At 41.6% G+C, this 23,794-nt stretch overlaps 3 protein-coding genes across 6 annotated transcripts in view; all 3 read left to right on the top strand.

Annotated features, from left to right (window-relative positions):
* LOC133498243 (solute carrier family 45 member 4-like) overlaps nucleotides 1-11,015 on the top strand; it is a 36,393-nt gene extending 25,378 nt beyond the window's left edge. Inside the window, exons 5-17 of one of the 2 annotated variants that reach the window (XR_009794251.1) lie at nucleotides 221-400; nucleotides 1,553-1,743; nucleotides 1,818-2,004; nucleotides 2,119-2,586; nucleotides 3,969-4,240; nucleotides 4,318-4,479; nucleotides 4,759-4,858; nucleotides 4,952-5,032; nucleotides 5,107-5,237; nucleotides 5,522-5,590; nucleotides 5,704-5,855; nucleotides 6,209-6,463; nucleotides 10,545-11,015. Coding sequence is in view for 1 of the 2 variants with exons in the window: in XM_061814839.1 (XP_061670823.1) it covers nucleotides 221-400; nucleotides 1,553-1,743; nucleotides 1,818-2,004; nucleotides 2,119-2,586; nucleotides 3,969-4,240; nucleotides 4,318-4,479; nucleotides 4,759-4,858; nucleotides 4,952-5,032; nucleotides 5,107-5,237; nucleotides 5,522-5,590; nucleotides 5,704-5,855; nucleotides 6,209-6,389 (2,174 nt within the window). In the remaining variant the exon portion in view is untranslated. Of the gene's footprint in view, nucleotides 1-220; nucleotides 401-1,552; nucleotides 1,744-1,817; nucleotides 2,005-2,118; nucleotides 2,587-3,968; nucleotides 4,241-4,317; nucleotides 4,480-4,758; nucleotides 4,859-4,951; nucleotides 5,033-5,106; nucleotides 5,238-5,521; nucleotides 5,591-5,703; nucleotides 5,856-6,208; nucleotides 9,242-10,544 lie in introns of those variants that run through there. The other variant, XM_061814839.1, reaches the window with a different exon arrangement.
* A 1,029-nt stretch (nucleotides 11,016-12,044) lies between these two features.
* LOC133498254 (leucine-rich repeat and immunoglobulin-like domain-containing nogo receptor-interacting protein 1) lies at nucleotides 12,045-16,430 on the top strand. 2 transcript variants are annotated; one of them, XM_061814863.1, is made up of 4 exons: nucleotides 12,045-12,108; nucleotides 12,379-13,222; nucleotides 13,316-13,373; nucleotides 14,453-16,430. In XM_061814863.1, exons 3-4 carry the CDS (start codon nucleotides 13,332-13,334, stop codon nucleotides 16,259-16,261), a joined length of 1,851 nt encoding a protein of 616 aa, XP_061670847.1. In that variant the 5' UTR covers nucleotides 12,045-12,108; nucleotides 12,379-13,222; nucleotides 13,316-13,331; the 3' UTR covers nucleotides 16,262-16,430. The 2 variants fall into 2 exon arrangements, with proteins under 2 accessions (XP_061670847.1, XP_061670838.1); XM_061814854.1 differs by having other exon boundaries at nucleotides 14,450-16,430.
* Nucleotides 16,431-17,643: 1,213 nt separating this feature from the next.
* vps72a (vacuolar protein sorting 72 homolog a) lies at nucleotides 17,644-21,485 on the top strand. 2 transcript variants are annotated; one of them, XM_061814803.1, is made up of 6 exons: nucleotides 17,644-18,050; nucleotides 18,898-19,050; nucleotides 19,269-19,392; nucleotides 19,506-19,682; nucleotides 20,140-20,284; nucleotides 20,836-21,485. In XM_061814803.1, the coding sequence occupies exons 1-6, from the start codon at nucleotides 17,925-17,927 to the stop codon at nucleotides 21,221-21,223; spliced, it is 1,113 nt and encodes a 370-aa protein (XP_061670787.1). In that variant the 5' UTR covers nucleotides 17,644-17,924; the 3' UTR covers nucleotides 21,224-21,485. The 2 variants fall into 2 exon arrangements, with proteins under 2 accessions (XP_061670787.1, XP_061670777.1); XM_061814793.1 differs by having other exon boundaries at nucleotides 17,645-18,050; nucleotides 19,269-19,395.
* Nucleotides 21,486-23,794: the final 2,309 nt, after the last annotated feature.

Raw genomic sequence — 23,794 nt, 5'->3', positions numbered from 1 at the left:
CGTGAAATGAAACTGCAAGTTGGCTATTTTTGGTTGAAGGAGGCAATTTTGGCCAATTTCAGGCTTTGTACTTTGAAGAAGAAGAACTTTGACAGATTGAAGCATCTAATGCTGGACATCAAACTGGACTGATCATTTTACAAACTCGCTATGGGGGGAAAAAAATTGGTCTTTTTTTTTTTTTTCTTTTTATTCCAAACTCCCGTCTTTCCCATTTTAGGACTGTCAATGGGTGATGTTCCGGGGAGACAAACGATAGGAATCATTCTCACAGTGTTGGGAGTGGTGGTGTTAGATTTCAGCGCCGATGCCACGGAGGGGCCGATCAGAGCGTATCTTTTGGATGTGGCCGACGCGGACGACCAGGACATGGCGCTCAACATCCACGCCGCCTCGGCAGGTAACCCCAACTAAACAAGACGCTGCTCAAATCTTTTTTTCTTCCATAAATGCAAAAATCTCTATCCTTTCATGGAAATATATCAAGGATCAAGAATTATACATTATGCAGTTTACATTACATATCCAATTTCGTCTTCGTGTGTGCGTGTGTGTGCGCATGTCTAAAATCAAATGAAAAGTTTTGAAACTCACATCCAGGCACTCACACGAAGACTAAGTGGCAATGTTCCTGTTGTCACTCATTATGTCACAATGCAGTTGTTTTTGTGGTCATTCGGCCTGTCCCAAAATAGTTAATTATACTTTGTAAAACCAATTCTTTCTTTCGTTCTTTCATTTTTTTTTTTTTTTTTTTTTTTTTTTTTTTTTTTACAGTTTAAACTTGTAATACACAGATACCACTTTTTGTCAGTCTGGTAGGAATACTTCCATTTCAGTACTCAGAATACCAAGTACTGGTACTTGTAACACACAAAACATAAACTAACTTCTCTTGAATATTACATACATTGCACTCACAATTACACTTTTAGAGGAAAATCCCCAACTTTAGTATTTAAGTATTTAATAATTTTTTTGTTGAAATGCTATTTTTCCTACAAAGAGATTACCTCATCCTGATTAAGCCTCTGACCTCCAACATCTGCTGTATTTTTTTTTTTATATTTTTAATTTAATTAGTACAGTAGACAATAATGACTCTTGTTCTTCCTTTGCCTGCAATGTACTGGCTGGGATGTTTCCATCTGGTATCTTTTATCACAAATGCAAACAGAGCTTTGATGACAAAAGAAAGCAGCAGCAGCAGCTATCTGCCCTGAGCGACATCCACACCTTCTTGTGCGCCGCTTAGCAGCCCAACAAGGTGCCTGATGTAAAATGAATGACATTAGAAAATGCATCCACAAAAGAAAGCAATGACAAGGAATTTTCAACAATTGCCTCTTGCGACGCATCCATGGTGGTGTAATACTGAATTCAAACATAGGAGATGATAGAACTTATGTTTATGTTTAACATTACTGACATTTTAGAGACTGGGGGAAGTGTTGTGTAATTTATCCTTTGCTCTACGCATATGGGTACTTGGGCATAAGCAGTTAAAGTCAATTTACCTCCTTTTTAAATGTTTTTTTTTTTGCATGGGCAGGTCTTGGCGGTGCGGTGGGCTATGCTCTGGGCGGTCTGAACTGGACCCACACCTTCCTAGGAGCCATCTTCAAGTCTCAGGAGCAGATCCTGTTCTGCTTCGCCTCCATCTTCTTCTCTGTGTCCGTGGTGCTGCATCTGCTCAGCATTGACGAGCAGCGCTACATCCCCATACACGACCGACTGGACCGGGTACTGGGCGCTTGTGTGCGCTGCACACGGAAAGTCTGATACACAATGCATGACACGTGTTCCCTTCTGTCCAGGAGAGTCCAGATCCAAACGCCTTGCATCCTTCAGCCAACAACCACACTGGACGTCTCACCCCGAGGCTCGAAATGATCGGCGAGGACGAATTGATGGACAGCTTCGACCTTTACGACACCTACAGGGACGATCTGTCCCAGCCTGGGGACATGGAGATGGACTTCCTGGAGGTGGAACTTGTGAGGAGTACGTTTTGCCCAAACAATAGGAAAATATTCATGGGAACACTACCGTGGTGTACGTATGAATCTGCTAAAGCAAGATGGCTTTATTCTCATTATGCCTTCACTCTCATCATAGGTAAAAGCGACAGCGTCCTCGCCATGACAGACGCCACCCTGGACCACATGGACCACGACGCCTTATTCTTGTGCCACATCGAGCCGTCTATCTTCACCGACCGCCTCTCGCCCTATCACAGCTCCCCTCAGGCGCCCCCGCCCTTCCTGCACGCCGACCCTAGCGTGCCAGCTTCCCGGCCGGCCGCCGTGAGGCGCAGCAGCAGCGCAGGGAGTCAGGATCTGCTGCGCCCCCAAAGCGGCGGCCACCCCCCGAAACAAGATGGCACCCCCACCAAGATTTGCCGCCTGTCGGCATTCCTGCAGGAGATGGAGAATGACGAGGGCCAGGAGGCGTTGCTCAACAACCAGATGAACGAGCGGCGGGCGCTGAACGGACGCCTGTTGGCGTGCGTTGATATGACAAAAACGCACGGCACCAATGGGCTGAGCAACAAAGGACAGATGCATCGGGCCGGAATGGTCAAAGGTACTTGTCCTAACAACACACAGGCATCCATTTTCTATAGTGCTCGCCTCTTTTGGGTTGCAGTTGTGCTGCTAATGGGCGATAAAGCGTGGCCCACCACGGATTCTCACCAGTGAATTTTCAGCGCACATATAGACAAACAAGCATTCATAGTCAATATTACAGTTTCCCGTTAGCTATTGTCTAAACCTCTTCGTGAAATGTCCAAATTGTTTCCAAAGTATCGATATTTTGGATGGTCACCATTGTTTTCCATCTTCACCCTCTAAGATATGAAGTTCAGGAATCTTCTTCCACTTCTCCATGGCACTGGTGAATATCCCAGACCTCGTGTTCCTGTAGTTTCCGTTTGAGGTTGCCCCTCAAATTCTCAGTAGGGTTCCGGCTAGGCCAGTAAATTACCTGTGGTCTTAACTTCTTTAGCAAAGGTTTTGGCATCCAACGATATCCCAACCAACACGATTGAGTGCGGGCAAGACAAACTAGTCTTTTTTTATCCCCCCTCCTTGTTTGCCGTCACACACGCTTGACACCATCTGATCCAAATAAAATTTTTCTTGGTCTCATCAGACCACAAGACAGTGATCTACATTCTTAGTGTGGTTGTCTTCCGCAGACTGTTTGTGCACTTTTGTTGAAGGGCTGGATGATAAATCAAATTTTGATTTTGATTTGTTTTTTTGGTTTCTGATGATGTTTAACAAAATAAATCAATTTTTTTTTTTAAGTATCAAAGGAAAAGCTTTTAATGTGTGTGGTGCTGTAAAAGCACCGTGAATGCCCTTACTGTGTGGTGTGTGCGTGGATCTGTAGCAAGAAGCGTGTGCAGATCAATAAGATGTTGGCTGAGCGATTGAAAGCATTGCTAAAACCAGAGAGGGCAGCTTTTTTTGTTGCAAGGAAATGTAAAACACAAGTTCAGACATATGGAGACATTTTTGTTTCAAGTTCTTGGACGTCACGCAGAACAAAATTGTTTCCTGCTATCGTGTCTGCACCCCAGAGCAACATTTTTTTTTTTTTTTTTTTTTTTTTTTTTTTTGCTGTTGTTGTTTTTTTATGTTGAAAGTTGGCGGCACGGTGGATCAGCTGGTAAAGTGTTGACCTCACAATTCTGAGGTCCTGGGTTCAATCCCGTACCCGCCTGTGTGGAGTTTGCATGTTCTCCCCTGTGCTGGTTTCCTCCGCGTGGGCACTCCGCTTTTCTCCCACATTCCAAAAACATGCTACATTAATTGCACAGTCTAAATTAACTGGATGGATGGATGAATGGATGGATGACTGTTGCATGGTTGTATACATATGACAAATATATCCTCCATATTCAAGCTCATACATTACATCCAGTATGTACATGTGTATTAATGTTGATTTCATTCCAGCTGCCAGTACCGGCGCTCCCATGCGGCTGTCCCGCCATCACCACACCTTCTACCGTCAGCCATCTTGCACCTTCTCCTACTACGGCCGCGTCGGGAGCCACCGCCGCCGCTTCCGGCGGGCCAACGCCGCCTTCCTCATCAAGCCGTCGCGCAGCATGAACGACCTGTACGAGGTGGAGGTGCGACACAGGCGCCGGAGCCACCAGCGCGACCGCCACCGCAGCAGCAACACCAACTCGTCCAGCGGCGACGCTGAGAGCGAGGAGGGCGAGGTGAGGGCCGGTCCATTGCCCTCCCCCCGTTGCTCCACTCCATAAGAATTAAGCAACGCTCTTCCACCCTAACTTAGGTGGAGACCACCGTGCAGCTGCTGTGGCTGTCCATGCTGAAAATGCCGCCCGAGCTGCTGCGCCTGTGCGCCTGTCACCTGCTCACCTGGTTCTCCATCATCGCCGAGGCAGTCTTCTTCACCGACTTCATGGGACAAGTCATCTACCACGGAGATCCCATTGTGAGTGCTTCACACATGCAACATGCATACAACTTTTGGATCTAATGCAATAGCTGACATATACACGACCAGTCAAACGTTTGGACACAACTTCTCGTTCAAAATAGTATGACAAAAAGGGTGTCCAAACTTTTGACTCATAGTTTACTGCTGTACACAGACTATCCATTTATTTTGCCACTTATGCGTGTGTCTGTGTTTTTTGTGGTGTTATTGGAGACTTTCTCCACATCAAGAAGCCCCCCCAGGGTAATTGAATGTGGTTCTAACTATTTGCAGGCTCCCGTTAACTCCACCGATTTGACTAATTATCACCGAGGCGTTCAGATGGGATGTTGGGGTCTTGTTGTATACGCCATGACTGCTGCTACATGCTCAGGTAACCACGCGCAAAATGAGCCTTTTTAACATTTTATTTTCAGCAAGAGGTAAATTTTTCATTGCCTTCTTTTTATTTTTCCAACGCATCCAGCTCTCCTTCAAAAGTACTTGGACAACTTTGACTTGAGCATCAAGGTCATATACATCCTGGGAACACTTGGCTTCTCCATAGGTACAAACGTCGTCATCTGAACGTTTGGAGCAAAGTCATCGGCATCCATTTTTGGTGTTGTTTTGTTCACGTAGGAACTGCCATCATGGCCATATTCCCCAACGTGTACGTTTCTATGGTGATGATCAGCAGCATGGGCATCATCTCCATGAGTATCTCCTATTGTCCATATGCCCTGCTGGGACAATATCACGAAATGAAAGAGGTAACAACAACTTGGAATATTCAGCTCGAATGTACACAGTCACAATCCACACTTTTCCTGCTCTTATTGGACAAATGCTGCATATTTGACACCTCCCCTCCCAAATATTTTAATTATTATTCTGCCCACTTTAACATTCTAATATTCTTTCTATAAACTTCAATTAAAATGAATTAAATTAAATCCAAGTCATCCTTCTTAAATTGTCATCCTCTGCAGCCGCGTGCCATCATGTGTTGATTGCTGATAAATGTTAAAAAGTGTGAAAATGCTTTGAATTGCAGTACATCCATCATAGTCCTGGGAGTTCCCGTCGGGGATTTGGCGTGGATTGTGCCATCTTGTCCTGCCAAGTAGGTCTTTTTTTTTTTTTTTTTTTTTTAAATACACTCTTCTTTAATTCACATGAATACTTTTCTGATGTGCTCAACCATACATTGATATTTCTTTGTGATTCATATGATAGGTGTACATCAGTCAAATCATAGTGGCCTCGGCTTTGGGTTCCGTCGTGGAAGCGGTCGGCAGCGTGCGCGTCATTCCCGTTGTGGCCTCCGGGGGCTCTCTGCTGGGATTTTTCACTGCCTGCTTTCTGGTCATTTATCCCTCTCACGGCGGGTAAGTTAGAAATAATGATACCAATGAATAGAATAATGCAAAAGCTACTGAACTTAGCACTTTGTGGGGGGCCAACAAATTTATTTAAAAAAAAAACGTTTCTAGTAAAGAGCTTGTTTCTGGGAATTCAGTTTAAAACAATGAGGTTAATATTTACATTTTAATTGCATGTGATTTTAGAACAAGTTCCAAACATAGTATTTATTCCTGCATCACTATATTTATATTAATTTATTTACATTCAAAGAATGTAATTATTTTGGGAAATTGAATTTGATTTTAAATAATTTGTTCAACTATTTATTTATTTATTTTGTCGGCTCGTCCAAACCTTTCTTACCGTTTGATTGCAGGGAGGCAGCATCGTCCAAATCGTCAGAAAAACAGACGTTAACCACGTTGACAAATCCCAATGAAAGAGTGCAGGAAAAAAACAGCTTCTTGAAACTCAACAAGGCTGGAAAAGCCACCACCGCTGCTGCCGCTGCCGCCGCCAATACTTCCTGTCACATGGAGAATGAATCCGTCCTGTGATTGACCGCAAGGAAAGCAACGGCGCAATCGTCATCATGAATTTTGCTCCGGGATAACTCCGTCCCTTTCCCATTGTGAGTACCCGGCAGGTTTAAAAAAAAAAAAAAAATTAAATTGGGGGCATATTGCCGGTCTGCCTCTCAGGGCCTCTAAGGGACGATACCTGGACAGGAAACCTCAGGGGGACTGTTCACACACGCAGACGCACTCACACTCACACACACACACACACACACACACACACATGTAGACACAAATGTTTCTGACCACCTCGAAGGTGCAATCGTTGACATAAAAAATGTCGTTCTTCCTCGCCGCGGACGGAAATGTTTTGTCCTTGTCGAAGCTTTATGACTCTTTAGGAACTTTCATACTTGAAAACAAGAGCCCGAAGCCTGCTTGTGGGTCAAACACAAAAGAAACAAGATTGCGAATAATAACGGCTGCCCCAAAATTGACTGCAAAGGATCTTTAAATCTTGTCATTCCGGGACAACAGAAGACCATCATGGAGCTGGCTGTATATTAAGAGATCCTTGATTGACCCCGGGAGGGGAAAATCGGGTAGAAAAGTGAAATTCCACAATAGAACATCTGAAAAAATATATATACATCGCATATACTGGGCATTATTATCCCAAATTTTTCCTTGCATGATCTTTTGAGATAATCTGACAAAATGCTGCATGTTAGCAGATGAGTTTTCCCTCACTTTTCTGCTGCTTGTGAGCTTTTATGACATGCGGGTGGCACAAAAGCTCTTACTAATAACTAACTGCACATCAGCTGAGCCGCATCAGCGGAAAAAAATGTTATTAATGAGCCTTTCTGAGATGTTTATGAAGTCACGCATTGCTGGTTTTCTACTGGAAGAAAAAAAAAAAAAAAAGTACCCCACACCCAAAAATAGAGGAAATGAGAATATTGTCGCCGTAGAAAAACATCTACAAATGTTTTGAACATTTTACGACAATTGATCTATGATTTATAATTCATTATCCCATATGAATATTTTGGTGTATTTTTTTCTAAATCCAAAATGCTTTTTTTTAAAAAATATATTCATCATATAAATTAAACTTTTTTTTTTCAAATGTTTGCAGAAAACCACAATATACATTTTTTATTTTAAATTTCTGATTACAAACGCTCCCATAATTTTGAGATATATTTTCACAGAATTTTTTTTACCTTTTCTGTCCCAATAGCCAACTTACAACATAAGTATTTGGTTTTATTCACGATTTCATTTTGTTTTTCATACTCAAAAACAAATCAGGAAAAACACAATAGAAAAAAAATAACAACAATACAAAAAAAAACATGATTTTTAGTTCTCAATTCTATTCACCTTTTACAAAGGTACATGGTGGCTTTTTTTTTTTTAAATATTTGGATAAAAACAAAAGATCATCAGAAAAAAAATGCAAAATTTTTCTAATTAAAAACAAAAAAAACTTTTTTTACAGCGACAATATGAGAATTTAGATTGAAAGTGTTGAAAAACATTTTTGGGGACTACAATGTCTAATGTGAGCGTTTTTAAAACGTTGCGGTGGTTGTTTTTTGGTATTTTCTTTGTGACCAATCAGATCAGACGAGAGAGAAACAATGCAAGTTATTTGAAAGCCTTTGAATTTTTCGGGGGCGCTATTTGCGACGTCAAGGTATTTTCTGAGGTTTTTCCCCATAAGGAGCGTAAATGTGCTCTTGTTGTGGTACTTCAAAAGTGATTCTTATACAGTTGTTAGTGAGAGGGGGGGACATGTTTCCTTTCAAAGCTTTTTTTTTTTTTTTTTTAATCACAAGGGGCAATAAATATTCAGCAAATAAAACATAAAAAAACAAAGGAGCTGCACCAAGGCAGAAATATTTTTATTAGTAAATTCTGCCTCTTTTGTGTATTGTGTATGCTAACTAACAACAACAAATTTTAGATGGAGGTTTTTATTACGTATGCATGAACGCGACACCAAAGGTTGTTTTTTTTTTTTTTGTCGTTTGGGTTTTTTGTTTCATAAAGTATGTCCAACGCTTGGCTGCTGCATACAGTTTTGTATCAGTGAGTATAAGGGGCACACTGGAAAGAAAAAATATTGCAAAAACTGCCAAAAAAAAAACCAAAAAGACTCAATGTTGTCAGGATACAACTATTAAAATTGTAAAAAAAAATAATAATTAACACTCAGAATAACATGAGTAGGAATTTCTTTGTCATTAACTTTATTCCTCCATTTTTTAGCAATATTTTTTTCATATTATCTTTGTAGTATTCTGATAATTCTATTTTTTTGCTTATTTTCATAAATTACTTATTCCTCAGAATATATATTTTTTTCCAATTAAAGAGTTAAAGCTTTTTTGTAATCTTTTCTGAAAATTTTTACATTTTATCTCACGATCAATTGTAAATTGAATTTTTTTTCACAAATTACATCTTGTCATTGCATAATAGCAATACATGATTATCATAAAATTAAATAACACATAAAAGTAACATTTGGTTTATATAGCATCATTATAGTGAAACTAAAAAAATCTTATTTTAAATTTTTTTTGTTCTTAATTTTCCCTAAAATACTTTTTTTTTTTTTTTGGGGGGGGGTAAAATTTCACCTTTTGCTCGTCCCTATATTTGTGAACCCAAGTAATCTTTTGTCTCCTAATATTACTTTTTCCCCCTTTTTAGTTTTAAATATTCTCATTTTGAAATGACTTCATTGTGGTTGTAATATTACAATGCCTTTTTTTCCCCTAATTATTTTAAATTTACCCCCATAGAACTTACTAATTACACTTTTCCTGGTGTAGTATTTTTTTTTTTTTTTTTTTTTTTTTTTTCTTCAGTGTGTCCCTAAGACTGCTTCGTACTATTGTATTAAAAATGAGCCGAAGAGTCAGCGTGGGTCAGTACGTGCATGTGACTTGAAAACGAAATCCAACTAAAGTGGTGTCTGTGGCCTGTTCCGTTCCAAAGATGTTCGGGTCATGATGCGACGTCTCACTCCTGGTTACAAACTTGAGCCTCGCGTTTCTTTATTTTGTCGCCTTCTGCCCGTCGACTGGAATGTTGCAACGTTATTGGCGTGCTGAGAGCTCGAGTTCTGACTTTTGGAATTTGTTGACATCAGGAGGAGGTCACACGTTCATGAATGTGAAATGTTTTCAAAGGTAACCCTTGGATGTTTGGCGATGCGGGTCCGTCCGACATTGCGCAAGTTTTTGCACATGAAAATGTCAAGGAGGAAAAAAAAATAGCTGAGGATATTTATTATTGTTTAGCTTCGCTCACATGTAATTTCTTCAGGAGAAATCTATTTGGGGAAATGTGTGTAAACAGTACAGTGAATATATAAAAAGTCTACACACCCCTTTTCTAATGCCAGGGTATGGTGACATTAAAAAAATTTGATCCCAGCATTATTTTTTTAAAGAGTTTAAACATCTGAGATAATGTGATTGCACAAGTGTAGACACCCTCTTGAAGCTGAGGATTTGGCAGTTTACAGTTAATTGATTACATCACATTCCTACTCATTAAATGGGAGTTAAAACCCACCCATCACCATTTAAAGTGCCTCTGTTCAACCCCCAATGAAATTCTGTTGGTGTAGCAGTTTTTATATTTCTTATGGTCTTTTTTTTTTCTTTTTTTTTTTTTTGGTCGCACAAACCTAACATTTGACCAGGTGTGTGTAAACTTTATTTGTGTGTATTGAGTTCACGGTTGCTGGCACAAAAGGCAAAAAAATGTGCTCTTTGTGTTTGCTGTTCTCAGCTGGTTTCCACCTTGCAAGTTATTGTTCTCTCCATTGGGATGCTTCCACTTTTTAGTTTTCTTTTAAAATGGTTTTGTTGGGTTTTTGTTTAGGTATTTTTTATGAATTTAGTTTTTTTAATTTTACTTTTGTTTTTAATTTGTTTTTGTTTGAAAATTCTTGGAAAAATTATTAAATGCTATTTTTCAAAAAATTAAATTTTTTGTTTGCCGTTTTTCTTTTTGGGATTTGTTGTTTTAGTTATTTAGCGTATATTTAAAATTTAGTCTGTTTTATTTAGCTTTGGTATTTTTTTCTTTAATTCACTCCATTTTACTTTTGTCTTTTTTTTTTTGTCAATTTTTTTTTTCTTTGATTTGATTGTGATCTGGGGTCAGAGTCACACACGACAGTTTGCACTGCGCGTGGAAGCCATGTTTGGTCCACTGTCCAGCTCTCCAGTCGCCATGGCGATGATCCTTTGATCACCTGTGTGACTCCATGTCAGGTAAAGAGTAAGATGCCTATATAGATTATATTAAAATGTATACATATACATTAATATATATGAAATGAAATTACTTAAAGAATGGGAAAGCAAGTGTTGTTACATGCCTTGTCATTTAAGGAAAAAAAGGTTGTAAATATGCTTCATTTTTCTCTACCTTTTTTTTCTTTTTTTGCTGCTATGAAAAAAAAAAGATGATTATTTTTGGTAATAGTTTTGCTCTCTTGGTAAAGAATGAATGAATGTGCGTGTGTATATCTGTTGTACATATGCTTGAACCTTCGTCTGTGCATACAAGGACTCTGGATGTACCCTGTATGGAACGCACCTTTTAATAATAAAAAAAAAAATCTATTCCAAGACAAACCAACAATGGCTATTTTTTTTTAAATCCCAAAAGTATGTTTTTATTTGATTTTAGTACATTTTACACTGAATGTTCAGTATATGTGTGGTATTCCTCCAAATGGGGTGTTTTGCCACCGGCACTAACTAAATATGTCCACTAGAGGTCAGTCAATGTATCCTTTGTTTCAAAGCAGTGTTGACTAATGAATAAGCCTCAGGCCTGTATGCTTCCCTCCTTATGATGTCATTAGGCACAGGTGTCAAACTCGAGGCCTGGGGGGGACCAGATCCTGCCCCCAACATGACTTGATACAGCCTGTGAATTCAAATCATGTGTGTCAACTTCCATGATTCTTGTGAAAACACATACCAAAATTTCAAATTCTCATAACGGCATAAGCGTTTTTTTGTTAGCAAACATGAACATTGGTTAAAAAACACTACCCTTGACTTCTGATTCCCAAATTAGTTCATAAATTTTGTAAATCAATATGATGATGGGATTAAAGATTTTAACAGTTTTGCAGTCACAGCTCTAGAATATAATGTCAGACACAATGCTGAGGTGGTGTCCTGGTTTTGATAAATGTTGTCATGCTGGCGGGTCCACTTGAGCCACGCCTGATCCAAATAGTTACATCCATCAACAGTACTGCATCGCTTTGAAAGTTGAAGTTTTTTTTTTTTTTTTTAAATATATATATAACTCTTATGTGGCTTTTTAAAATCAAAAACTTTTGCTGCAGTCAAAGCATCCATTCATCCATACATTTTCTTTGCCGCTCATCCTCACGAGGGTCGCTGGGATTCTGGAGCCTATCCCAGGGGTAGCGGGGTACACCTTGAACTGGTTGCCAGCCAATCGCAGGGCACATAGAGACAAACAGCCGCACTCACAATCACACCTCGGGGCAATTTAAAAAGTTGAATTAATGTTGCGTGTTTGTGGGAGGAAACCGGAGTTCCCGGAGAAAACCCACGCAGGGGCGGGGAGAACATGCAAACTCCACACAGGTGGGTCCGGGATTGAACCTGAGACCTCAGAACTGTGAGGCTAGCGCTTTACCATCTCATCCACTGTGCCTCCCCCAGTCAAAGCATAAGAAGTAAGTTTTGAACGCAACTTATTGGAGTCCACTTCTTGGGTATTGTCTTTGAATAACAAGAATTGTGAACATGTCCTTGAATGGGCCAAAAGGTTTTGAATCTAACAAGAAACTTTGGTAGCACTAGTGGTTAGAAAGTCTGCCTCACAGTCGGCAGTTTCCAGTTTTGAATCCCCCCTGTGCTTGCCTGGTTTTGGGTACTCTTGATTCCTCCCACATTCTACAAAAAGATTAATCTGTCCATTATGTCGTATAACCAATGTTTTTCAGGATGGGAAGAATCCAATTTCCCCAAAACAAGACCCCAGGAGTAGTGCATAGGTACTCTTGAGATCCAGGACCCTTCGGGGCCTGGTCTCTGTTTGGACAACAGCTGCAGCCATGCAAGGGTGGCCTTGTTACCTCTGAAAACGTCGCCGTGACCAGGGAGCAAACTACTGTCGTCACGATGAAGTCACGCTTATGCAACGGCTGCCCCCGGCGGATTTGGACCGAGCGCTTCCGAAATCCGAGCACGGACTGAGAACGGCTGGGTCCCCGGAGGTAGCAGATGGCCGAGTTGCTGACTCAGTGCCGACTCGTTTTTGTTTTTTTTTTTTTTATTTCTTTTTTTCTGCAGTGGTGATAACATGGTGGGGTTGCAATATTAGGTACACGTGCGCAGTACTAGAAAGGGATCCATTGTACCGGGCTTGGCGTGACATCATCCTGCTTGGGGCTGTTTACGACAGAGGAATGAGCTGATACAGTTCTTGTGTTGACTTCAACTTTTGAGGAACTACATCGATGTCCGCGGGGGCCGGGGGGGGACTACTAAAACTTCAACCTGACCACATCCACACAAATCACTTTTTGGGCGGTAAGCCACATTAAAATTGGCCATGTGATGCCAATGTACTCTATATGCAGGTAAAAAATAATAATTCCCCCAATGCTGACAATTTGGATGATCCGCGCCTGCCTTCCTCGCATCCAGTCTTGGACGGAGGCCACCAGGGAGCACATATAATCCCCCAGCATGCACTCTGAGCGCGACCAGTTTCTTCTCCTCCTCGTTGCTGTCGTTGCCATGAGGATGGCGCTCAGTTTCGTTGTGTTTCCTAAAGGACGTAAGGTGATTTTCAATTGAATTTATTTTCATATTTTTTCCCGGAAAAAAAAAGTCCTGATCTTCAGATGTCATTTTTCTGTCTCGCTCTATCTCCAGCAACAACACGGGGCTGATGCAGTCCTCAGAGCGCAAAGCCATCCACACTGAAGCACGGGTGAGTCACGCCGTCTTATTTTCTTCTCTCCTTACTGAAAAGTAGCGCCGTGTACTTTTTAACTGTCTGGCACATCAGAAAAAAAGGTGTCATGTATTGGTTGCACGCAGCAGAGGTACACGGATCTTTTCTATTATGACATACTTGGGAGTTTGCTTGTTTATGATTATCCTTGCAGTGGAACTGAGACATGATGCAAATACAGTATTTTATTTACCTTTTTTTGTTATTCTTTAAGTGTGAAATATATGCATTACAGTAGACTAATGTATATGTAATATTTCCTTGTATTCGTGAAATGTATTCATTTAATTTACTTTTGTGTATTGTATTTTTACACTGGTGAAGGATCGCATTTTACCAAGCATACTAAGTGGGAAAATTGTACTTTGTATTCATTTATTATAATATTGCTGCAAAGATTTTGTAAATATTGTATTTTAAATATGGTATTTTTTATGACTGAATTTTAATAAATGTATAAATGCACTAAATCACATTGAGAGCTCCAATGCTATTTTACTTTAAAATACAATATAACTTTTTTCCCTTAATTTCAACTGGTGTAAAATTACAGAATTACATTTCAGAAAAAGTTTAATTTACATGATGAATATTACTACTTGTGGCTGAGACTTGTTTCCAATAGTTTATATTGTCGACATGAAGTTAAAATAATTGTATAATTACCTAGTAATATGTGATGAATATTAAAAATATATATATATATAAATTATTTTATTTAATTATGTATTTATTTTATTTTAAATGTTGATACAAAGATGGTCACCTTATTTGTCTATATGGGTCGTGTGGATATTTATTGTAGTGTTATAATAATACTTGTACAGTGGAGTAAAAGTGGACTGTCACACTGAGCCCTGTTTCTAATATTTTGGTTACCTTGTGAAGCGACACAATAGGGGGAAAATATTATATCAGCTCATTTTATTGAACTATATTCACTCAGTTTTTGTATTCATTTTGATGTTTTTTGTGGATGTTCTTAACGTTGCTTCCAATGTGTGTAGACTTTTAGATTATTATTATTATGACTTTTATATACATTTCCGCAGCAGTCACCCATGCAGGCAGACCACCATTACACACCACGCTGGGGGGCTCTGTGCATGTTGGCGGCCGGCTTGGCGTTGACGTCTCAAGCGTTGCCGTCGTGCCCTCGCGCCTGCCGTTGCGGCGCGGCCGAGTCCGCCGCCGACTGCTCTTACGCCCGACTCGTCGCTGTGCCAGAGCGCCTCCCCCCGGAACTGACGCGACTAAACCTGAGCAACAACGCCATCAGGACTCTGGCGGCTGAGCAGTTTGGGGCTTTGACGCGACTGGAGGACTTGGATTTGAGCGACAACCTCCTGGCATATGTTGACGGCGACGCCTTCGTGGGGCTGAGGAGCTTGCTGGATTTGCGCGTGGCTCGCAACCGCCTGAAAGTGCTTCCGGTCGGCGCCTTCGCCGGCTTGCCGAAACTACGGCTGCTCGATGTGAGCGGCAACGAGATCCTGGGCTTCCTGGATTTCACCTTCCGCGAACTAGCCAACCTACGGGTGCTCAAAGCGCTGCAAAACGCCGTTGTGTTCGTCTCTCCTCAGGCCTTTGCGGGTTTAACAGACCTGCGCCAGCTCCACCTGGATGGCTGTAACCTCACGTCTGTACCCACCGAGGCTTTCGTGCATCTTGGTGGGTTGACCGGTTTATCTCTGCACCGTCTTGAGTCCGCCGTGCTGCCAAACTATTCCTTACTTGGCCTGGCGCGTCTGAAGGAACTTATCATCGCCAATTGGCCCAGACTGGAGACGTTGTCTGTAAACAGCCTGGTTGGACTCAACCTCACATCCCTCGTGATTCGAAGCTGCAACCTGACTTCAGTCCCTTACGCCGCTTTGCATCACCTAGTCTATCTTGTGCACCTCGACTTGTCTTACAACCCAATTGGCTACATCCAAGGGAACCGGCTCGAGGATCTGCTCAGGCTAGAAGAGTTCCACATAGTCGGGGGACGGTTGCGGCTCATTGAAATGGGGGCGTTCTACGGCTTGCTACATCTGAGCCTGCTCAACGTGTCCAGAAACCTCCTGAGCACCCTGGAGGAGCGAGTCTTTCAATCGCCGACTGCTCTTCAACGTCTGGGACTGGACGAAAACCCGCTGGATTGCGATTGCCGCCTCTTGTGGATTGCACGCCGACGTTCGTCCCTCGACTTTGGCAGAGGCCCCCCAACGTGCGGCGCTGTGGTTCGCTGGGATTTCTTGGACTATGCAGCAACAGAAATAGTGGAGCTGCTCACGTGCCGGCCCCCTCGCATCCGACCGCACCAGCGCGACCTGGTGTGGGTGGAGCAGGGCCACACGGCTGTGTTGCACTGTAACGCGGAAGGCCAGCCCCCGCCATCTGTCACCTGGCGCAACCCTGAGCTTAGGGCTTTAACCGACCTCGGCAGGATCCGAGCGGTCGGCAACGGCTCGCTGGAGGTCCGCTACGCACAGCCGCAGGACGGCGGCTTATACCGCTGCGTGGCATCCAACGCGGCGGGAAATGACACTCGCTCGGTTGAGGTCCGCGTCCGAGCCCTCTCCAAGAGCAAGCCCTTTCGGTTCAAAAGCTGGCTCGTTGCCTTGCCTTCATCGCCACCGGACCAGCAGGAGCCATCGTTTGATGTCAAGACACTGATGATCGCGGCGTCCATCGGCTTCCTGTCGTTTTTGAGCTCGGTCAGCGTGTGTTTCGTGGCCATGTTCTTCTGGAGCAAGGGCAAAGGGCAGATCAAGCACACCGCCAACATTGCGTACGTCCCGCGCACTGCCGCCACCAGCAGCAACGGCGGTGCTGGCAACTACGTGGAGACGAGTCGGTTCACAATGAAGCTGATGTAAACATGAATAAAGTTTGAGCGGCTGTACTTGACATAAAAAGTCTCCACATTCCTATTCAAATGCCAGATTTACATGATCTAAAAAAATAACTTTTTTTTAAAAACTTGTGTTCAGAATTGACAAATCACATTGAAACTGATGTCATACACCTGCCACCATTTAAAGTGCCTCTGACTCACCCCAAATACATTTCAGATGTTCTTGTAGGGTTTTCCCTGACTTTTTTCATTGCTTTTCAGTAGAAGCCTGAATTTTTTTCAATTTTTTTATTTTTGACTAACTGACATTTTGAAGTGTTCATAATTCCTTCTGACCAAATTGCAATGCCAAACACACCACACAAGTTCCAAGTTTATTTGATTGATAAAATAGTTATGCTCAGTTTTATTTTCTATGGTAATTTACATATTTGATAAAGTAAATAAAACTTATTTAATCAAAAAAATTGATAAATGCATTTGTACAAGTCTTTATTTTACAAATCCTTTATTAGCAGTGAGTCAACTACAGTAAACAGTAATTTAATGCTAAACGATAAAAAGGCATCCCATTAATTCAAATAAAGTTAAGTAAAAATCACCTTAATTGATGCAGAAAAAATACTACGGGAGGTGGCACAGTATACATCTGGTGAGTACATCTGCCGCACAGTTCTGAGGTTGAGGGTTCGTTTGCATGCAGTTTGCATGTTCTCTCCTCCTTGCATGGGTTTTCAACTGATACTCCAACTTCATCATACACGAGAAAAAAATAAAATAAACGTAAATGAAAAATGGCTTGCTCCAGATATCTTGAAGATTTTCTCCATAATAAAAAAAAAACAATTTAAAAACCGTATTTTATGTTTACCTGTGCAAGGGGATAAGCCACGAATGCACACGCCATCACACTTGCATGCAAAGCAGCCGGTGTGTACGAAAAGAAGCAATGCATGTCAAATTAAGTTATTCAGTTATACTGTGTTCCGTTCATCTCATTGGCTTTTGTGTGTTTAAATACAACCTGTAATCTAAAAATATTGTTCTGCAAGTCATTATTCAACGAATGAAATTCTTGCTTGGTTTTGCAAACCAAGCAACGGTACTCAGAAGTAATGGGAATTTATTTTGTTTGGCAGTTGTTTTGTATGAATTAATGTAATCACATGAGCAAATAAACTGCTGTACTTAACATTTGAAAATGTCATTTCGTGATTTCTCAATGTTTCAAAATTCACTCTACTCGTCAAGTGGCAAATTTACACGCGCTTAAAAACTACCATCTACGACTACAGCTTAACAAAATTATTTTGTTTTAAGATAGACATTTTTAGTAAACGGAAACATTTAAGTGTCGTTTTCCTCACTTTTATAAACCATCGCTTTATTTTGAAGGGAGCTTCTCTGAACCGGATGTAAACGTGCTAAACCGGAGATGGTAAACAACGACTACGATTCAGCGGTTGCTAATGCTAATTGGCAGTGCCAAGCTATAAATATAAATTTGAACGCGTTCGCGTGCTGGAAACTGCTGTAAAACGTTTATATGAAGGAATTCGCTTCCCCACGTATACGAAAAAATAGTTTTAGCCCCTCAGAGACTGCAAGAAATACATTTGGCGTGAGCTCACTCCGTTAAATCAACATAATCAGTGGTTAGCTGTGGTAGCTTTGTTTGCGTTTTAATGCATAAAATGAGTCTCGCGGTTCACCGCGAGCCCCGAAAGACTGCGGGGAATCGCATGTCCAAGTTGTTGGACGCCGAGGAGGAGGACGAGTTCTACAAGACCACTTACGGAGGATTCAACGATGTAAGTTGTTGTTGTTGGTGGTGGCGGCGTTAGTATACAAACATTAAAACAGGAAAAAGAACACTAGCTTGGACTTTTCACATTGCATACATTCTTCAATCACTCAAGGAAGGTTAAGTCTGAGGCCGAAAGAAGGTGGGCTGCACCTTCAAAACTATATTGGTAATGTATTACTCATAATGAACCAAAATAAAAGGTCCAGAACCTCTTAACTAGACAACTTTCAGGCAGAACCAGTTTCATGTCAGCTCGTAATACTTGTCCACAAACAACAAAAAACAATTGGCAGAAGTTTCTACTCAATCACAAAAAATGCAGTTACTTATTGCAATGAGAAATTGTTGCGCAAAGTCATTGGATTCAAAGAACCTCTTCAGAACTTCAAAGTGTATTTCTTTCGTTTTGGGAATAAAAAGTCAGCTCACATATTTAGTCCCTAACTGGCAAAAATTGTTTTTGAAAAAGTACTGTGAGGTCGAGTTTCTGTAAGACATGATGTTGACGGAATGACTATAATACATGTCCATAATTAAAGTTATTACCTTTTTTTGGCATCCTGAAATTACCAAAGTCATGGTTTCCAAACCAAAGAAGCGGAAGATAAGAGGGTTTGTGGACCAGGGCTGCATAAAATGCAATGTTATCAAATCAATAGGACAAATAGGAATTCTTATTGATTTAAATTAGCCAAGTAAAGGAATAAAATGTTTTTGCAAATATTGTACAACATATTGTGTGTCTAATTTTGATCAACCTGGGAATGAACACTTCACTGTGTACAAGAACCTACATTATGATCTGTTTCCACAGCTAAACTGCTTTCCCTTTGTCTCCCCCCTGCCTCAAGGAATCGGGAGACGACGAGTACAACGAAGATCATTCAGACACGGAGGACGAGGTGGACAGCGATTTTGACATAGACGAGGGAGATGAGCCAGACAGCGCCCAGGAAGACGACGCACCTCGCAGGAAGAGTCGAGTCGTTACTAAAGCATATAAGGTTGATCAGTCGCTCTCAAACTTTGTGCAAGTAAAAAGTTCTCCAAGTAGCACCATCCGGACCTTTAAAATACTATTACGTAGTTGGCCCAAGCGTTCATCAGTGACAGATATTATTCCTTAAAAGTGTATAATTGTGATAATTTAATAGTATAATGTAATACTTTTGTTGCTTTTTGGACTCATGTTTGGTGTTGTCTTTTTGTGCGTTCCATATAGGAGCCTGTGAAGGTAGCCAAGCCCAAGCCCAAACCCAAACGACCATCGGAGGAAACCAAGAAGACCGAGAAGAAACCCAAAGCCGAGCTCAAGCGGCGGATTCCACAAGAATTTCAAGACTACGGTGGTACTGCGGCGACAAAACCTCCTACCATAACCTCCTCCTTTTTCGCACTTTGTGGAAAAAGAACTCGGTGACTCGGCGGCTCCAAAAACATCTTTTGGATTGTCTTGCAGCTCGCAAATCCGTGCGACAGTCCACCAGCGAGCACACCCGCAAGACCAACCTGCGGCTGCAGGAGCGGCAGGACGCCCCTCGGCGCCGCAGGGGGGCCCACCGTGACCGGCCCCTCACCCAAGAGGAGCTGCTGGCTGAGGCCAAGATCACTGCCGAACTCAACATTCGATCGCTGGGTATCAATTTTTCGTTATTTTTAAACACTTACAGTATTTGTTGTTTGACCGAGGCAGACGCTAACCTGGCAGATTTCCCACAATTCCTTGGGATGGAAATCTGTCTCTTGTGATTCTCTGTTTTTGTACTCTAACCAATCCTGTTGCTAAGGATCTATGTTTAAGTGAGGAGAGGAGTTTCTTTTAGTCAGCCCATAGCCCTGTCTAATCTACGAGTATGTGTGTGTGTGTGTATGTGTAATTCTTTGCGAACGAGTTACTTGGCCAGTGTCTTTTTGGAAAATCAAATGTGGGCCTTTGTTACTAAATTGTAGTGGTTTTAAAATGTACTGCAGTCATGACATTCAAATGATGATCCATTTTGTGTGGCGAAGAGAACACACACAAATGCACTTTTCTTCTGCATTCACAATGAGTTGTTGACTACTTGGTTGACAACGTTTGATCATACGCGTAGAAAACTATGAGCGGCTGGAAGCTGATAAAAAGAAGCAAGTCCACAAGAGGCGCCGATTCGAGGGCCCCACCATCCGTTACCACTCGGTTCTGATGCCCCTCGTCTCGCCGTCGCATCTCAAAGAGGAGAACGTAGACGTCGAAGGGTACGTTTGCGACACTGACCTCTCTGATATGTTTTTTTTTTTTTTCATTACAGTATTATTATTTCGTATAATCCTCTTGCCGGAAGCAATTTTGTCCGGAATACTTTGAGCCGTTAATCCGTTTTAACCTTATCGTATAACAAAAAAAAGAACATCATTAACAATATGACTGATTATGTATTTTAACAGTGGAGTTTTTTTTCATTAGTTGGGAGTTTTGTTTTGGTCGTCACGGTGTTGTCGTGGTTACAACACAGCTGAAAGGTAATTGACCGATGACTATTCCAGGTTGTATACCAATTAAAATTGAGTATTAGTCATAAAAGATAGGTTGATATTCTTCCACTGGTATATGTCCTACAGTGTGAGAATCACTGCTGGAGACCGTGGGGTAGACCTACTAACCACTAGTCCACCATGCTGCCCAGCTAGATTATATCATTTTTTAAATTAGCATGGCCTTCGCAAGCTATAAAGTGAAATGGCTGCCTTCCCTCACCCCAGCTCAAATTTCAAGTGATAAATGATGTTTTTTCCCACCCCCCCTGAAGGTTGGATCAGGATGTTCCCGTGACGGCGCTCCCGAATCCCGCCATGCCCTCACAGCAGCCTGTCGGTGGCCTCTGCTCGCGCACCTTTGTGACGTTCAGCGACGACGAGGCGTTTAACTGCGCGTTCCCGCGCGGCACTCAGGAGACTCCCCAGATCCCAGTGCAGGAAATCTGCCCCGTCACTCACAAGACGGCGCTGTACCGGGACCCGGTCACGGACATCCCGTACGCCAACGCGCGGGCCTTCCGCATTATCCGCGAGGCCTACCGTAAGTACGTGGCCGCTCACGGGTTTCCCAACGCGTCGGGAGGGATGACGGGACGGGATGCGGCGTCGAGAGGCACGCGCCACAGGATGGCGGTCAAGCAAAGTACACTTGCCACGTAAATGGGAATTTTTTTTTTTTTTTCTCTCTTTCTGAGAACACATCATCCATAAAGACTGCACACTGGCCTTTTCACCACGCAGAGGATGAATTCCATAGATTAATTTGTGGAACTACAAATCCAAATTGAGTGGATTGAGTAATGCCCTTGGACCATTTCCCATTTCCTTTCTCTCTTTTTTTTGTTTTCCTTCACTTTACTATCCTTTTGTACTGTGAAAAGATTACCTTTCTATAACAAATAAAACTGTAATTTATGTTTTGTTTTTAGACTCCTCTGTAGCATATAGGTGGCCGGTGGGGTGGGGGTGTGGGGGTCATGATGTTGTTGCCATCCACTGAAAAGCAAGTATTTGTAAGTTTTGTGTTTTATTCCAAAGCTAAACAATATATATTGTTGGCTTTGGAGTAAATTACACACATTGTATACACAAACAAAATTACTTTGACATGTTCTTTGTGCCGAGATGATGTGAACGCAGTACTTAGTGGTATGTGACAGAGCTTTGTCACCATCTTGTGGCATCGTAGGGCACCTACCCCCCTCGCCCTCTGTTATCTTAACCTTCCCTTCACTGAGTAAATTTGGGGGGGCTGTTTGTGCCACCCTGGTACACATTCATGTTGCGTACTGAGAAGAAGAACAAAAAACAATAGACATTCAATTCATAGGAGCTCTTGCTAGTCTTCTTAACTGCTCTAAATGACTGTTGGGTTTCCCTAAAATACAAATGTTTTCCCATGTATCCAGATTCTCACTAAAATTTCAACGCCATACCTTTGCAACAAGGTTTTGTAGAAATTAGAAGTCACCTAAACAATTTTCCTTGAACAATTTACTCAGTTTAGTGGTCAAGTAGTAACAATAGACGGATTTGGTGGCATGAGTGGTGCGAAGGAGCTTAGTAGAAGTCAATTGAGTAGCTTGAGACAAAGATGTGCTTTGCTGCCACATTGTGACATCCCTTTGTACAAGTCTTTTTTTTTTTATTTTTTTTTCATTTTTTTTTTACATTTTGTTACACCTTGTGAAGAAATCCTAGATGTAGCACCTTTCCCTATTCTCACCCCATAAAAGTTAATTTTGTGTCTTCCAGGTAACTGACAAAGTAAATATGATTTCCAATTGATTATTTTGACGTTACAGAGCAGAATATGTAAATGTTGTTTCAGCACAGCGCTTGTTTGTCATGATGCGAATGAGGCAGGTGAAAGCGAGCTTATCTCCTTCAAATGATGGTGGTGATGATGGTGATTCTAACGACCATGTCGTCACGGTGACGGAACAAAAAGAAAAATCCTTCGCCCAGCTTGGGTAATTGATTTGTCGTGTTGTGACAGGCAGGCACAATTATCATAATCATCATCACGCTGGTTGTGTAACATGAATCAAAAGAATGGAAAAACATCATCAAGGTTTTTTTTTTTTTTTTTTTTTTTTTTTTTAACTCATGCAAGAGCATTAATTGTGAGGTGGAGTATTACAATACCTTGAAGTCCCTGAAAGCTCATAAATATATATAATATTTCTTTGGAAAAATATGCCTCAGTTATACTTTCACGTGATGCGTGACATCAGCATAACGTGCAGCACATATGCCACCTTATTACAACCCCTATCAAAGCATTAACTGCAGTTTTTGGGGAGACATTTTCAGGAAGAAGGAGAGCGGTAACAGAAGAACATGACGAGAAACCGGAGCCAATATTGACCAACCTTTTTGTGGACAAATGACTTTCAAAACCATTTTGTAGGATTTGGAACATCTGGAATTTGTGGCTTGATAGGACTCTGTGTCAACTTAATTTTATCTACAAACAACTGCCTACCTTTTTGTGAACAAATGATTGACTGTTGTGTGACTGTTGGGTTGATAGGACTATCAGCCAGAACAGATGTTTACCAACTTTTGTTGACAAAAGGATTCTACTGTGACTGACCCTGAGCTGGTGATGGGCAACTTTGGGGGAGAAATGACTGCGAACTGGCTCTTCTGTGATTCGCGGCTTTGTCGGACTGTATCCCAGAGGCCCTCATTTCGTGACCAACTTTTTGTTAACAGTAGACTTGGCAGCGGGATAATCCTCTCAGTTGCAGGCAGTGTCAATCATCTTTTTTGTCTACAAATGACTCATTTGATCCCTGCTGGATTGGACTCCCAGCCAAGTTTTTTTTTGCGCACAAAGGACTTAAACCACTTTTTTTGTGGACACATGACATTGATTTCATTCTATTGTGATGCTCAGCCACAGCTGATACTGACCAACTTTTTGTGGGCAAAGTACTTGGACCACCTTTTTTTTGTGTACACATGACTGATATGGCTGCTTTATGACAAGTGTTTCGATTGGATTCTGAGTTGTAGTATGGAAGTAAATAAGTGCCACAGAAAATAGGATTTGAGTTTGAAATGGAAAGTGATCACATTTTCAATAGTTGCTACAATTCACTGTCTGAAATTCACACTCCGTGCCACCAGCTAAGGTTACTTCGGGTTACACCCAGCCAATCGCAGTTGCGCTTTCTTAGTCACCTGACATCACATACTAAGAAAGCCCAACTGCGATTGGCT

This window comes from Syngnathoides biaculeatus, chromosome 1, assembly GCF_019802595.1.
Source record: "Syngnathoides biaculeatus isolate LvHL_M chromosome 1, ASM1980259v1, whole genome shotgun sequence".
NCBI lineage: Eukaryota > Metazoa > Chordata > Actinopteri > Syngnathiformes > Syngnathidae > Syngnathoides > Syngnathoides biaculeatus.
The sequence above is the reverse complement of the archived record's forward strand: the minus strand, read 5'-3'. Positions and strand labels throughout refer to the sequence as shown.